General features: G+C 45.0%; 1 protein-coding gene across 4 annotated transcripts in view; it reads left to right on the top strand.

Annotated features, from left to right (window-relative positions):
* Window positions 1-17,560, top strand: part of drp2 (dystrophin related protein 2) — a 200,136-nt gene that overhangs the window by 103,131 nt on the left and 79,445 nt on the right. For all 4 annotated transcript variants that reach the window (XM_083785282.1, XM_083785283.1, XM_083785280.1 and 1 more), the window contains 4 exons: window positions 1,046-1,202; window positions 13,555-13,675; window positions 14,355-14,466; window positions 15,160-15,316. In XM_083785282.1, the coding sequence (XP_083641408.1) occupies window positions 1,046-1,202; window positions 13,555-13,675; window positions 14,355-14,466; window positions 15,160-15,316 (547 nt within the window). The remainder of the gene's footprint in view (window positions 1-1,045; window positions 1,203-13,554; window positions 13,676-14,354; window positions 14,467-15,159; window positions 15,317-17,560) is intronic.

Genomic DNA, 17,560 nt, shown 5'->3' with positions numbered 1-17,560 from the left:
AGTGCATTGTTGTTTCTCAGTGGTTTGGTTTCGAGTCGGTTCTCATTGTCCCCTTGTCTACATTTAGATTCAGTCGTTGTGTCAGCAGCGCTTTGCCGTTACTCTGAGAGCTATTTAGCGGTGCTGTCATCACACTATTGGCCCTGTCGTCTCTGTAACAGCCCACACATGCCGTTGGTATACCTATTTGTCTTTTTTCTTCTCCCAGAGACTATACTCTTACAGAATAGGCGAGTTGCATCTATTTCCGTGTTCTCATTGTTATGCGCTGCTTGTGAATTCACACTTATTCCGTTGTTGGCCTCGTTGTATCATGTTCTCTCTGAATAAGAACATCAACGAGACACTTGCATCTTTCCGTTTCTCTATCTTTAAGGTTCCACTCTCATCATCTCTCCATGTTTGCTGTCTGCTATTGTAGATGTCTCTCCTGTTTCCATGTATTGTGACAGTGCGCCGGCAAATGATGGCGCACAGAAATAATGATATTTTGAGCTTCAGGGTGTGTAATTGCAGCGGGAGGGCATTTTCACACCCTGCGTCCAGCCTATCCCAAGCTGTGCCACTGATAGAAATGTGTATAGTGAACTGTGTATAGTGTCTCGTGTGTGTACTGTATACAGGAGTGCTATTCCACGTGATTGATTTCTTATTTGTCAAGGCTGTATATGTGGCGATATACAGTACATTTACATTTATACAATGCTTTATTAAGAGGGACTGTGTGGACCATGCACACTTCACTGAAGGAATGCTAAAACAGACAATATTGATTCAACATCACAGACAGAATATTCCATATCTGTGTGTTGCATTTTAATTTCAACCTTTTGACATTTCTGTATATCTGTTTCTTTTGTAGCAACTTTGAAGAAACAAACAGAGAGCTGTACAGCTGGTGCTTTTCCGACACTGTGAGCTGTGGGAGGCAGTGGTCAAATGTCAACTTCATTGTTGCTTTGTTGGGAAATCAAGTTTTTTTTTTGTAGTTGGCTGCGCTAACGTGTGTGTGTGTGTGTGTGTGTGTGTGTGTGTGTGTTGGCAGGGTGCGACTGGAGGCCTTCTCTGACAACAGCGGGAAGCTCCAGCTCTCTCTGCAGGAGATCATAGAATGGCTGACCGCCAAGGACGAGGAGTTGTCGGAACAGCTGCCCATAGGGGGCGACGTGGGAGCCGTTCAACACCAGAGGGAGTTTCACCAGGTATCGTTGTCGGAAACATACAATTGAACGCTCAGACAACATATATATGACGTAAATTCTCCATTCATTGTCAATGGCATTTAATGTTTGTGTTCAGACAGAATCTACACTATAGCTGTTTATAGGAGGGGCTAGCACTGCTCAATAATACTAGACTAGTGCCCGGACTGTAGAGCACCGAGTCGGTAACGATGGAAGTTGGAGGTCCATGCCACACCCGGCTATGCAATATTATACCCAAATATGGAGTGTTGTGGCCAGCTCCATATATGGACCCTGGGCAGGGGCCCTGTCCAGAGCCCAGGCAGAGAGAGGCCTTTTGTGGCGGTTCTGAACAACCGTGGGTCCGACCGACTTAACACCGGGCACTGCACTGTGTGGAACGTGTGTGTAGGATTTGAAGCCGGTGACTCGGCGGGGTTGAACGGTTCTCGAGTCACGTACATTACAGCCGTACAGACAGACCTACAGAGACATGGTGCATGTATAGATATAGATATGTATATAACTTCCCTGGCGTCTTTTTGTTGTCGTTTTGCAAGTAGCAAGTAGCATCTACTTCCTCACTAAAGTCACGTGACCAAGGCACACACGCCACGCAGGCTCCCCACTGGCCTGAGGAGGTAAAAAGGGGGGTGATTGACAGCTGGGACAGCCAATCGCTAACGGGAGCCACTCTGAAAATACCCTGCAGTCACTTCTTGTAAACGGAACCGGACCCGCTGCGGGTCGGGCGGACTCCGGGTATTTTCGCATCTCGGGCTTATCCCGAAGACCTCTAATGGAAACGTCTGGGAACCACTGTTTTATAGTTGACATATCTGTGCAGTTATTTATTATACCCCGTACAATTTTTCTGTGAAATGTGTGGCCTATCTAGTTAACTTTGTTCCCTGTTATTAAACGATCCAGTTGACCGCATTCATATTCACATCAATAGCTTGGAGACATAGTGGCAGCCACGGGAACCTTGGACCTGTTCTGTTCTGTCCAATCTTGCGGTTTAAAAGATTAGAGTCATCTGAGCAAATAAGCTTTTTGATTAACTTAACAGTTGTACGACAAGATGATTGATTGCAGTTTCACCCTGGTCTGTAGTATTTATTTAATGCTAAGGTGCATTTCAACACTTAAATGTTGCCAACTACGTAAGTGACGCACACTCACGCATGCACACACGCACACACGCACACATCACAGTACCCTACTGAAAACAGAAGTAAATTATGTTGTTACTGAACAATGAGCAGCCTGACCTTATTTTGGCGTCTTGCCGCCAGCATTGCCAAGGTTTTATCGCGCGGAACACTTATTTTGAAGAGCCAAATATCCGTAACAGCATGTTACAATGACACAATGCTGTGTGTCTTGACCAGTTGTTCTCTCGGTGCAGAAAAAACCTGACCGCGACTATCACAGCGCCTGCTGTCGGCCGTTGAAAACCCATGTTTCTAAAGCCTCCGGCCACATGTCATGAACCCATGTTTCTAAAGCCTCCGGCCACATGTCATGAACCCATGTTTCTAAAGCCTCCGGCCACATGTCATGAACCCATGTTTCTAAAGCCTCTGGCCACATGAACCCATGTTTCTAAAGCCTCTGGCCACATGAACCCATGTTTCTAAAGCCTCTGGCCACATGTCATGAACCCATGTTTCTAAAGCCTCTGGCCACATGAACCCATGTTTCTAAAGCCTCCGGCCACATGAACCCATGTTTCTAAAGCCTCCGGCCACATGAACCCATGTTTCTAAAGCCTCCGGCCACATGTACCCATGTTTCTAAAGCCTCTGGCCACATGTCATGAACCCATGTTTCTAAAGCCTCTGGCCACATGTCATGAACCCATGTTTCTAAAGCCTCTGGCCACATGTCATGAACCCATGTTTCTAAAGCCTCTGGCCACATGAACCCACCATGTTTCTAAAGCCTCTGGCCACATGAACCCATGTTTCTAAAGCCTCTGGCCACATGTCATGAACCCATGTTTCTAAAGCCTCCGGCCACATGTCATGAACCCATGTTTCTAAAGCCTCTGGCCACATGAACCCATGTTTCTAAAGCCTCTGGCCACATGTCATGAACCCATGTTTCTAAAGCCTCTGGCCACATGTCATGAACCCATGTTTCTAAAGCCTCTGGCCACATGAACCCATGTTTCTAAAGCCTCTGGCCACATGAACCCATGTTTCTAAAGCCTCCGGCCACATGAACCCATGTTTCTAAAGCCTCTGGCCACATGTCATGAACCCATGTTTCTAAAGCCTCTGGCCACATGTCATGAACCCATGTTTCTAAAGCCTCCGGCCACATGTCATGAACCCATGTTTCTAAAGCCTCCGGCCACATGAACCCATGTTTCTAAAGCCTCTGGCCACATGTCATGAACCCATGTTTCTAAAGCCTCCGGCCACATGAACCCATGTTTCTAAAGCCTCTGGCCACATGAACCCATGTTTCTAAAGCCTCCGGCCACATGAACCCATGTTTCTAAAGCCTCTGGCCACATGAACCCATGTTTCTAAAGCCTCTGGCCACATGAACCCATGTTTCTAAAGCCTCTGGCCACATGAACCCATGTTTCTAAAGCCTCTGGCCACATGAACCCATGTTTCTAAAGCCTCCGGCCACATGTCATGAACCCATGTTTCTAAAGCCTCCGGCCACATGTCATGAACCCATGTTTCTAAAGCCTCTGGCCACATGTCATGAACCCATGTTTCTAAAGCCTCTGGCCACATGTCATGAACCCATGTTTCTAAAGCCTCTGGCCACATGTCATGAACCCATGTTTCTAAAGCCTTTGGCCACATGAACCCATGTTTCTAAAGCCTCTGGCCACATGTCATGAACCCATGTTTCTAAAGCCTCCGGCCACATGAACCCATGTTTCTAAAGCCTCCGGCCACATGTCATGAACCCATGTTTCTAAAGCCTCTGGCCACATGAACCCATGTTTCTTAGAAAGAGAGAAAACCAAATCAGTGTTTTTCATTTGGGTTCAGGAGGACTCCACACAATCTGATATGCTAACTTTGCTAGGTTGCATTCTACTCTAACCTGTGAGAGTATCTCAGTTGAGGATCGTGACCCTCATTAGAGGGTCACTGATCCAAAGCCTCCAGGTTGTAACACAGAGGACTGGGCATTAGAGCCCCTGCATTCCTATACAAGGATTTAACTACATTCGTTTAGCACGTGGTTCGATCACAGGCTGCTGCAGTTCAGCTATCCATCACAATAATAGCTTTATTGCACTGTTTAATACTCTGGCTCTTATCTATGGGACAGATATATGGGGAAGAAAATGTCTCTCCTTTGCATTAAAGCTACCCTGGATAGAGCGATACCAAAAGGCCCAGGGTGTCTTCAGGTCAGAGAGGTGGCTGCACTGAAATCCTTTTTCTTTTGAAAGATTTGGTGGTGAGGTGGGGGGGGATTTCTTCATGCTTTTATTTATTTTTAATAGGAGAGGGTAGAGAGAGATAGGGCAGAAAGATGGGGACATGAAAGGAGTATACCGTTGGTCATCTTCTGGTTATTCAGTGACAGCCATAGCACAGATTCCAAGACCCCGGGAAGGTACTTGTCCCAGACCACCAGCTCTATCTATCTCTCTGTGATGTTCACTCAGCTCTCCCGCACCAGTCCTTCTTCTTTCTCAAGAGCTAAAGTCTTTATGCAGTTAAAAAAAAAAAAAAGAAGAAGCGCTACTTGGGTCCTTTATTTGTAGAGAAAACTGTAGACAGGTGCTCTTTGGAGAGGGTTTCAAATAACAATGAAGGCCCATGCAGGCCGAAACGCATTGGTCGTTTTTTTTAACCTTTGTTTTTACTTCAACTGGACAGAGCTGCCTTGGACCCTCTTTTAAGTTCTCCACCTTCTTACCTCCTTCCACAGTGAAATTTACTTATTCAAGGTATTTGGTCTTTATGCAGTTGTCAGATGTTTACAGAAATATTCATGTCCTTACTAATACATCATGTAGTTCTCTATATCCCTTTGGCCTTTTAAGCTGATTGGCTCAAATCTCAAATGTGTTTAATCATCATAACATATGAGACTTGAGACAACATAGTGAACATTGGATCAAACGTTCTTGTTCTTAATATAGTTCAGACTTCAGAGCATGGACATGACACAGCATCTCTCACACAGATAGAAGTATTGAACACAGTTTGCATAATATGTACTAATATGAATTATTCAATATCAATCTTAAGGGTGGTTTATACTTAGTTGTGTGCTTGGAAATAGACGATCTACAAGCTCACATCAGCTATTTTCAGTGCACGCAACCAAGTATGAAAAATGCATTAAGAAGCACCACCTGCTCTGTTTTTGTAAAGAGTCAAATAACATTAGTGGATGAGGGATAAATGGAGCGTGGAGCCGTGAGCGTGCATGCCCGTCCTCCCTCAGGGCACCATCTTCCACAGGCGCACAACACCACTAAGGAGCATGCAATTAGTGTATGTTATTTTCCAACCGATGCAATTGTCATGCTCAGCGCTCGCGCTGTATAAATACCAAATTATCTTACGTCAATTTGACGCCCCAAATCCATAGCCTGAGCCTCCTCTCATTGTTCCCGAGTAGGCCAGTATAGTTTTTGTAATGGTCCCTTCCTTATATTATGTAATATTGCCACTCTCTTCTGTGACTGTTTTTAAGAGGACGAGAACACATTTAAAGTTTACAGTTTCAGACTCTTCTCTTTGTGTGTCTCTCTCTCTCTCTCTCTCTCTCTCTCTCTCTCTCTCTCTCTCTCTTCTCTTTATTGGGTTGAGTACCCCATTGACATAATATGAAGTGATCCTAACTTCACGGTTGTTTGGACACCCCTTTTCATTACAATAACCTGTGCCACAAATTACATAACTAACAAACTGTCTGTCGACAGTGGAGGGCCGTTGAGGTAAATTACATACCCCAAACCAAAAATGCACTGTTTGAATTCTTACTAGACAAACCCATTATTTACGTGAATGCAGTGACCACCTTTCCATTGCATCTTACGAGCGACGGGGTTCATTTTGTGCCGGCCCAGCATGCTGATTCTTAATATCAGTGTGACGTTGTTTGCTTTTCTTAGTCTGCTGGTTAAAGTAGTCCTAAACATCCCATGAGAACAGTGGGCTCTAAAAACAAAAGTTAAACCTTTGTTTGTCTTTCCTGGTGTCCGCCAGCGCCCAGTGTGGTCTTAGGTAAGGACTTAACTTGATTCAGATGGCCGCGTTTTCTCTCCTGAAGGCATGCCGTTTTCTTTCTTCTTGTAGTCTGGTGTGGTTCTGATAGATCCTTGTCCTCCCTGTGGTCCTAGCTGTCTGCCAGGTCAAGCATTGAATCCTCACCTCCCCGGGGGTTTAAGCACAAACACAGGGAATCCCGTCTCTGCCTATAAGTCCTTTGTTGCCACCTCCACCAGGTTGTAAAGCCGTTTTGTTAGTGGTTTGTGACAAATTGTCTCAAATAACCCTCTTGGTCAGTCATCCTTGTCACGAGTCGCGTTTGCAATTTCAGCAGTTCTGTCATATTCGCCTCCATAAGTTTAAGCCTGGACTCTGCCCCATAAATATTTGGCCTCCTCTATCTTGTTAAGGATAGGGAAGAAACTCTCTTTCTGTGTTGTCACTGCTATTATACCCTACAAGTCCCGGAAAAGATGCGCTGTGATTGGCCAGTAATCACTTAAGTGTCAGCGTGACGTAACGTGCCTTCCACACTTCCGGCGCATACTTCCTCCCCCAGTGTAAATTCTTCTGCCACTCATTCAACTCACATAGCTCCAACGAACTGCATCGACCAATGAGGCATCTATTTTTTTTTCAATAATATTTTTATTGATTTTTACATTTTATGACAATGACAAAGACATGAAAAACAAAACAAACAAACAAAAAGAGACAGCTCAGCTCAGGCACGTTGTGGCACAAAGGACACAGTTATACACATTATACCAAAAAAATAATTATACAAAAATAATATACAAATATGGACACATTCAGTTTGGTGCTTGAAAGTCTATTTGGGTTAACAACTCCAGAGAAAATTAAAGAAAATAAAAGATATGCATATATATACATACATACATAACAATAACATACATAACTTTATCCATCAAGGTTAGTGGCATCGCTTCTGTCCAGGAACCCTATGGTCAAGGTGGTAGCTAACTGAGGGCCCACAAATCTCAAATATGGGTCCAATATTTTATAGAAGGTATCTGTGGTGGAGCGTAGCATGCAGGTCAGGAATTCCAACGGCATGCACTGCATGATTATTTTGTGCCAATCTTTTTTTGTTGGTGGTTTCTCATTAATCCAAGACAACAGAATATGTTTCCTAGCCGCATAAGTTAAGAGATTAAACAGACGTGTATGGAACTTGTTAACAATCTTGTCATCAGGCAGCCCAAGAATCAAACACATAGGGTCGGGTTCAAACTCCATATTAAAGATCTCATTCAATTGCTGCACGATACCCAACCAGTATCGTTTAATTTTATGACATGACCATATACAGTGAATATAATTTCCCTCTTCAGTTTTACACTTAAGACAGAGAGGAGATAGAGTAGGATTCATTTTATGGCGAAGGCTAGGTGAGATCTGTAATCGGTGTATGGTTCTTAGCTGAATCGACCAAGCTCTATTACACACAGAAAGTTTTTTGGCATTTTCAAATATTTCACACCAAACCTCGTCTGAAATTTCAACCTCAAGATCACTTTCCCATTTCCTCTTAGCATCTTGTGTGTCAACAGTTGTTTTGGATCTTAACATGCCATACAGAATACTACACCCCACCACTCTAGCCTGTAGGAGTCACTAATCACTGCATATATACAGGGCTCGACAGTGCCACTAGGTACTCGCATTTGCGACAAAGAATATCACCGTGCGACTTGTAAAATTAGATTTGTAGCACAGGTGCGACTACAGGATTTGACCATTCAATCGTGATAAAGACAAGTCTCTGTCTACAGCAAGTGCACATTCTATAGTCGCGGTTCTATACCTAAATTTATATTTCTGAACGGCGGTGTCGTTCGCCAAAAAGAGCAGAGCTACAAGCTAACAACGTGTCGAGGCTCAATTCGGTGTTCATTTGAAGATCTGTCCCCTTTGCTCCCACCGCCCCTCCCCTCACTGTGTTGCTGCTCTGTTCTCTTCCCTGTCACTGCTTGCTGACTGTCAGCAGCGAAGACGGCGCGAACTCAGCAGGATAGCATTAGCATGATAGCACAGATTCAGAGGGAATTGCTTGGACCCCGAAACGTTATTTGCAAAGTTTGTTTGTAATGTTCAAAGTTCAAACTTTTAACCAAACACGGGTGAAACAGCGTACAGCCGTGCACGCACGCGCACACATGGAGTGGACGGATTGATGTTTATCAAAAACAACCCTTGCTTACAAAAGCGTGTGCCCAGCATAAATGATAATGCGAATGACCGAACTGGCTGGATTACCGTATTAATATCAGTCAGTCAGTCAAAGCCAAGGAGAATGTTACAATACTAATTCACCATCGAGCAGCCTCTGCACTGTCTGAATGTCACACTAACATGACAGAACAGCAGGATAAAAACGGATAGCCTGTCTATCCATCCATGAGCAACATATTCTATCTAGCTCTGGTCCAAAGCTCTAATGTGTTGCACGTATTAGAGGTATGGAACAGAGCTACTATCGATCTATCTACAAAGTATTAGCATAAAACAAATTGATTATATAGATTATATGAAAACAAACATAACAATGATATCATGATGAATATCACTATTTTGTGATAATTGCTGAAAAGATAGTGATATAATATTTTGACATATTATTTTCCACCCCTACCTCATATCACTTCATTAAAGAAAAATCACACCCATGTTAAGTGAGGGGCGCTCTTGTCATCATACGTCATCAGATATCATCTCATACTGGCCAATCAGAATGCCTGTTGCCAGTGATTGGTTAGCTGATTTGCTCGTTTACATATGACATACATTTTCCCTTAAATGTCAATGGCATTTAATTTGTCATATTTAGCTGAATTTTGACGTAATTTCTCTGTTGATTGTCAATGGGTCATTTTGAGATGTGTGGGGACAAAGGCTGTATATAGGAGGGCGCCCCTTAAAAATACATCATTTTTCATCGTGCTCCTAAAATAATTTGTGTGCTACTAGATTTTTCAACTTAGGCGCACACGTGCTACTTGGAAAAATGCTAAGCGTCGAGCCCTGCATATATATAGTCTTACTGTGCATTACATGAAAACTCCTGTGGGATGGTCGTTAAAGTTGATTGAGTTGGATACTGTCATTTCCTCTCGTATTTCTATTGAAATAATGTCATGCATGCACATTTGTCCAGTGCATATCCTACTGCAGGCCTGGTTGACTAGAAGACATTTTGAAGCTCTTGCTACTGAAATGATTGATTATTTATATGGAGAAATACCGTGCCTTTTGGACAAGGACCAAGGTTGGGGAGGGACTTGGCGATGGGATGATCGTAGAAGCCTCTCCAAGCCTGATGCCCGCAATGGATCTGAACCCCTATAGACTCTGCATGGTAGATAGTTATCTACCCCCCCCACACACACACAGACATTGTGGTATTTCTACTTTTAATCTACCAGACCTAAAGTTAAAATATAGACAAAATATCAAGTTGGGTTTTAGCATGATACATGGCAGAATCATGAAAAAACTGAATTGTGATCTGTAACTCTCCCCAGCCGTGTGTGTGTGTGTATGTGTGTGTGTGTGTGTGTGTGTGTGTGTGTGTGTGTGTGTGTGTGTGTGTGTGTGTGTGTGTGTGTGTGTGTGTGTGTGTGTGTGTGTGTGTGTGTGTGTGTGTGTGTGTGTGTGTGTGTGTGTGTGTGTGTGTGTGTGTGTGTGTGTGTGTGTGTGTGTGTGTGTGTGTGTGTGTGTGTGTAAGCGAGCACGCTTGCTGAAATAAGAGTGAGAGCAACAAACAATCACACAGTTTGCATTCTTCCTCTGCAACCCCATCCCCCCCAACAAGTACTTTGGAGATTCCCTGTCAGGGATTCTAGCAGATGTTGGGGTTTTACTTTTTCTCTTTTCCTACTAATCTTCTCAAATATTTCTCACCATCTGGAACTGTACTGTATACAGTGCACAAACAAGCACACACACACACACACACACACACACACACACACACACACACACACACTCACACTCACACACGCACTTGGTAATTGGTTCTGTCACCATGGCCGAGTGCTCTTTCCGTCCTTCGCTGCAAAATCCAGAGTGTTCCTTTCTAGCGTTGCATTAAATGAGCACACATTGTGTTGCAGTGTTCGTTGTAATTTTCCGTGCTGTCACATTGTGCAGCGTCTCTGAACGGATATTGGTATTGACACTGGGAGGCCTTCCCTTGCTCTCCTTGCCCAGCCTGATGGGTATACCCTGCCTCCGATTAAATCAGCCACCCAATTAAAAGGACGTATACAATACCAACTGCTGCAATGCTACAGTCTCTCCGTGTCACTACTTCATGCTTTTCTCCTCCTCCGCTCTCCTTTCATCACCCTCATATCCTCTTTCTCTCTTTCTCTGTATCCTTCTTTCCCTCCCCCCTTTTACTCTTTTTTTTCCTTTACCCCTTTTTTCTTATTTAGTTGTCAATTGATTTCTGTGTGTTGTCACTGCTGTTGTATCCTACTAACCCTACTAACCCACCCAGGGCCGCAAAATCCTGTGTGTGGTGTCCTGACCGGTTGTTCTCTCGCTCGGTGCAGAAAAAACCTGACCGCGAGTATCACAGTGGCACAGTCGGCCGTTGAAAAACCTTGTTGTCACCAGAAACGACATTCATTGCGCCGATTTGGAGATACAGGCCATTGAAAGCAGCACATACAAGTGGTTAGTGAATGTGCGCACATCTTCAATATGGCCGCGGCCACTGTCACACTTTACACCCAGAGACAGCTATCGATGCGATCCGATCAAAACATGGATTAAAGAATTTAAAGCCTAGAAAATGTAGGCTACGCTGTTGGCGGGCTGCCTATCTACGCTTTCTTTGCTTCTGGTGGGCGCCGTGCTAACTCACCCCACCGGGGGGACGTATGTATTGTATAGCCTTCGTCCTACTCCTATAACCACTGTCAGGTGCGCCGGCTCCAGACTTGTCCACACTCTTTTTGTCTTTTTTTTTAAGCTCCCCCCAAGCGTTTCTCTCTCACGCTTTAGTTTAAAGCTATGGTTGCTGTTGTGCAGTACATTAACTCTCCCTCCCACAACTGTTTTACTTCTTGCTGAGGCATGAACCTGCTAAAGAAAGTAGTTAGTTACAGATGAATCCTCTCCTCTCCTCTCCTCTCCTCTCCTCTCCTCTCCTCTCCTCTCCTCTCCTCTCCTCTCCTCTCCTCTCCTCTCCTCTCCTCTCCTCTCCTCTCCTCTCCTCTCCTCTCACCAAGGCACTCTTTATAATCTAAGATTCTTCTCTCCCCCAGTGTCTTCTTGCGCTAAAACTTTTCAGAAGGCAGAGAGGGAAATTGCTATCCCCGTTTTCTATGGAGAATTAAAGTGTCTCAAGAAATGTGAATTATTGATCTTAAGTGGATTTATGTATGTCTTTTGGTGTGCGTGTGTGCACGGCATGCATGCGTGCGCGAATGCATACGTGTTTTCTGCGATATGAATGTATTGGGATGTGAGAATCTGCAGAGGGGGGGAGGGTGTTGGGGGGGGGGGGATTAGCATCTCTTCTCCTCTGTGAGGTCTGTGCATGCTGGGGTGTGTGTGTGTGTGTGTGTGTGTGTGTGTGTGGGGGGGGGGGGGGGGGGGGGGGGGTTAAATGGGATTCCATCATGTTCAGATGGAGTCAATGAAGTAATTTCCTCTGATTCCCCTCCTCCTCCTCCTCTGTGCATTAATGTATCTTAATATGATCTAAAGACGTTTCTGTTAATGTTCCTTCACCAAAGGCCAAAGCCTCTCAGTGTGAAGCCGGATTTAAAGTTTTAAGACGATACGGCTGTCCGGCTCCTGGAGTCCTGGTCATCATCTCCCACTCTGGGTGGCAAAGCTTCTAAAGACAAGAATAAAGACAATAAAAGGAGGATTTAACTAGGCAGAGGGGGCAGGCAACAGAGGAAGAGTGTGAGTGACTATAGTGGCATAAGAATAAAGTATGAGAGGGAGTGTTACACAGAGATGGATAGAAAGTGAGAGAGTCAATACAGTACTGTACATACAGTAGAGTGCACTTGCATTTGGAATGCCTGGAATGAAGTTTCCCTTCACCAGGAATCTTATCTCCAGTCACAGCCTCCCGGTGTGCGCTGTTGCACTCTTTTTTTTTGCATGGGTTGCTTGCCGAGTGCCAGATCAGTGGTGCTTCCCTTTTACCTCGGCTTGGCTCAGGTTTTATCAGGACCGGCGAGCCGCGATGCTGCAGCTTTAGCATGCATGGCACTGCAAACACCGTCTCCATCGTGCTGCACCACACCGCCAATTCCAATTAGTAATGTAGGAGATTTTCCCCATTCCCAAATAGTAATCTCTTCATGCTATAAGAGGATTGACTCCACTGGCTTCCGCTAAATAAATGACTTTGACTTATTAATGCAATGTGTTTTATGGAGTACAAAGATTAGCGGCAAGGTACAAGGTGTGTGTGTTTGTGTGTGTGTGTGCGTGCGTGCGTGCGTGCATGTGTGCGTGGCTGCGTGCGTGCGTGCGCCTTTTTTAATGCAGTCAGTGGCCTGTGTATTTTCTCTTGTGCTGAACTCAGGGTTGTGGTTATTTGCATATAGGGAACGCTGCTTCTTGTGGGTCAGTGCTGCTGGTCGGAGCTGGACTCTCATGCCAACTGCTTTTTGCGATCTGACCAACGCAGGCCTGGGCCTCATATTCTGCAAAGGACCTTTGCAGCTCAAGTGGACCACTGCAGAGGCTTGCGTGTGCCGCCCCTGTCAGTAATTCAGTCTTTGTCTCCCTGTAGGTGCGTGCGTACGTGCATGCGTGTGTGAGAGAGAGAGAGAGAGAGAGAGAGAGAGAGAGAGAGAGAGAGAGAGAGAGAGTCTGAGTATATAAGAACAGTGCCAGTGTGAGTAATGTACGCCCCTTGGTAACCCATGTATGCAAATGAGTGATTCTGTTCTCTCATAAGCACGTTGGAGTTTTCCGTGTGCAGTATATGCTATGAGCGCATCTCCATCTCCTCAGCATGCCTTGAATCTTCTCTTTCCTCTTGAGCCCCCTTTCTTTTCTTTTCTATCCCACCCTCCTGTCCATCACTCTCAATTAACTCTCTCTTTCTCTCTCCCTCTCTCTCTCCATCTCTTTCTGTCTGTCTCCTTGTTTCTCCCCAGGCATTTATGGAGGATGTGAAGTCCAGGGGTCCGTCCATCTACTCTGTTCTGGAGTCAGCCCAAGTCTTCCTGGCACAACACCCCTTCCAGGAGCACGAGGAGACGCTGCCCGATGGAAAAGGTCTGCACCTTGCATCATCCTCCCTCCCACCCCTATGCATCACCCCCCCTCCCACCCTGTGCCAAGTGCAGCCGGTGCCAAAAGATCCATCTCATTTACGGTGACCGCTCACATGGCTCACAGGAGCTCATTAGGTGGGACCCATGCAGGTGAAATCCTCCATTAGTTGTTTTAGCGGCATTCTGTCCAATGGTGTCACACTGTGTTTGTGGTGGGGGTGTGTGTGTGTGTGTGTGTGTGTGTGTGTGTGTGTGTGTGTGTGTGTGGGGGTGGTCTCGAGCAATTAGCTCGAGTTCATGCAGCTCTGCAGCACCATCTGCTCCGATCAATAATCCACAACGCTGGGCTGTTCCTCCGCCCACTCAAACTGCGTTGTTTGGTTCAGCCACTCCAGCCTCCACCGCTGGTTCCTCCCGCCTGGATAATGTTCTGGCGCCTCCATGAACTTATTATCCTCCTCTTGAATGCCCCCTCCTCTCCATCTCTGTTTCTGTTTGTGCATCTCTGAGATTCACCCACTCCATTTCTCACAAACTTCAGGCTGAACCGAATGTTCCGTTTCGTGATCTGTTTCTGCTTCGTCTCTTGCTTGCTCCTTTTCTTTGCGGCCTCCTGTGACCGCTCCCTCCTGTGACCTCTCCCTCCCAATGACCCCGTCTGATGACTCCCCCCGTTGCAGAAGTGTCACCTCGCCATCGCATCCTCAACGTCAGCCGGTCAGTGTGGAAACAGGCCAACGTGGCCAGCGACCTGTGGGAGAAGCTGACGGCTCGTTGTGTGGATCGCCACAGGTCAGCCTGTGTTCACATTCACCGCACGCACGCACGCACGCAATGTCATGAGGGAGAGAGAGAGGTTAGGGTCAGGTGTGTGTGTGCGTGCGTGGTGCGTGCGTGTGTGCGTGTGCGTGAGTATTATGTGGTTATCAAAAGTAATCATTACACTTAGTATAAAGCTAAGCAGTGGTTTAAAAGTAACACTTTTTAAAGATGCTTTAAAGCCATTTAAAGCCAACCCCTGGCTTTTCATTGTGACGTCATGTGGCAGCCAAGTCTATGGACTTTTACTGTTTGTCTTATTCATGCCCCCTGTGACTTCATGTGGAAGCCAAGTCTATGGATTTTGTGTGTGCCCCCAAAGGCGCCCCTCACTTCACATGAGTGTGTCACATGAGTGTCAGTCTCAATCCAAAGTAATTTAAGGTTTGTAAACTTATTTGGGAATGACGCAATTAATTCTGCAAATTAATGATAAAAATAATCCACATCAGTTGTTGAATATTGTGAAGGATTTGTGTGCTTGCAAGGGGTCACATATTCAGCCAGAGAGTATATAATTGGTCACATATTCAGCCAGAGAGTATATAATTGGTCACATATTCAGCCAGTGAGTATACTGTATAATTGGTCACATATTCAGCCAGAGAGTATATAAATTGGTGTAATGAATTCCATTGTAGAAGTGACCCTCTGGTCCCTGTGCAGGCATATGGAGAGGACCCTGGAGCGCCTGCTGCAGACCCAGGCAGCCATGGAGGAACTGGCTGTGGCCCTGGAGCAGGCCGAGGGGGTCCGGGACGCCTGGGAGCCTGTGGGAGACCTCTTCATTGACTCTCTGCAGGACCACATAGACGCAACCAAGGTACCTGCATGGGAGAGACAACAGTCACACTGCACTACGAGGCCTGAGTGACGATTTAGGTCTTGAGAGTGTAAAAATGGACCAGTAATGGTCCGGCACATGTGCATAAATCCCACATATGAATTGCTAATATCTGACAAGTTGTGTTAATTGTCTCTCTTGAGATTATTTGCCTTCGGCTACCCCTCCCTCCCTTCCAAAGTTGCACGCTGTGACAAACATCAAAACAAAACACAAAATCAGCTTTCATCACAAAAAATAAGCGACAACAAATTATTGGTTGAACTCTGTGTATAAGCCCGCCTCAAAGAGAACCGGAGATTGATGAGACCTCCATTTGACTGTGCTTTTGAACTGTACGTTTCGGCACGCTCGCAGATGCATGGAGAAGCACTGATGTGGCAGCTGGTGGTGACGAAGGAATGTTCTGACATTCCCTCGTCGTCGTGGAGATATGGCAGGGCTTACGACTAGTCCTCCGTTGATTTGATGTCATGGAACAAACGGTGTGGTGATTTGTGTGGTCGTCACTGAGTGGCGTGCTGTGTGACCAGCGTATGGCTATAATTGAGCGGCGCTGCTCATTAGAAGTGAGGGCAACATCATGTCACTGTTTTGGACAGATGTCACGAGTCACGATGAGCACATGCTGTGCTGGCTCTCCACGGCTGCCGTGTCAGATGGTCTCATCTGCATATACGGAGACACTATGCACAAAATGTGTACACACGACGTGCAAGGACACACGCGCACGCATACGCACGCGCACAACGTTAAACTCACTTTGCCACTCACTTTGCCTCTCGATTTGCCACTCACTTTATGCATGCGCTCTATTGGACTATTTTGATGGCACTACGATTATCTCTCCCTTATCCTGAGGTTTGTTTATAATGCGTGCTGAAGTGTCTATTCGTTTCTGTAGATAAAGAGGCTGTAAAACAACCAAAAAAAACATGCACATCTAAAAAAAAAACCTACAGCACTAGGTTGGGTGCTGGAGAAAAAATACATCAGTAACAATGCAAGAATAAAGAGACCACACACCAATTGATACTCCCGAGTGCAGTAAAAGGTTTTTACTTTTTACTGGTAAAGCTTCGAGCCTGAACAAGTCTGAACAAGAGTCTATTCTATTCTGTATTATTAACAATGACAAACTGCAGAGACTTGACCACACACCTCGAGGCTGACTTTGACCAGGTTCTCAACCTGTGAGTCAAGACCCCCATGGGGGTCCCCATATGCACAGCTTTGTGTGTATGTCAGTATGTGTGTCTGTGTATGAGCATGGAATGTGATGTATGATGATGTATGATGATAAGAGTGCCACTCACTTGTGATTTTATTTTGTGACAAGGACATTTTTGAAATTCATAGTTCATCCCCAAAATGACTTATTTTCTATCAATTACACAACCCATAAAGCCTTGAATTCATGGAGATTGTTTTGTTTTTGTCGCAATCCTAAGCCAGTAATTTGATGAATATGGAGACTATTTGAGTCTCCTACCGGAGACTCTGCCAGTCATCAAATGGATCACCGGCTGTGTAGATTTGCAAGAAATCAATGTGGACTTATCTGCCTCGTTGACTAGTTTTTCTGTCACCCCTAATCATTTTGTCTCTTCCTTATTCTAATTCTCCCTCTTTCCCCCAACATTCTACATCTCACTCTCTACCTTTTGCACTATTATACTCGAACTGCACCTCTCTAAACTAAATGTGTGGAACATATTCTCGAATTGCACCTTTCTAAGCTTATTTTTATTTTGCTGTATATATACTGTATGGAACATCAGCTTTACTACTTTGTTACTACAGGAGAAACATGCACATGCACATAGGTTACTCTTTATTTATTTTTACTCTTTGTTTTCTCTGTCTCGCACTCTTTATTCAAGCCCTTTGTTTACTGTGCTTGCTGTGATTGATTGATGTCTGATGTTATCTATGCTGCTGCATTGTCTGGAGGAAGCCAAACAAAAATAAGTTTTACTCTTATGTACCTGTACACAAGATGATAACAATAACTAGAATTATTTCCGCAATTTTGAAAAAAGTGTGGTTTGCTTACGTAGGCCCCTTCCACTAATATTGTCAGCTAATTACAATGTCACGTTACCACTGTGATCATGCGTAATTGGTCTTTTGACCCTTTGCTACAACCTCTGTCCAATTTTCCTTGACTCCTTGACTCTCTTGAAAAGTAATTTGAAATTTTCTATAATGCTTGAATAGTTT

This window comes from Protomyctophum parallelum (assembly GCF_964188405.1).
Source record: "Protomyctophum parallelum genome assembly, chromosome: 16".
NCBI classification, from domain to species: domain Eukaryota; kingdom Metazoa; phylum Chordata; class Actinopteri; order Myctophiformes; family Myctophidae; genus Protomyctophum; species Protomyctophum parallelum.
The sequence above is the reverse complement of the archived record's forward strand: the minus strand, read 5'-3'. Positions and strand labels throughout refer to the sequence as shown.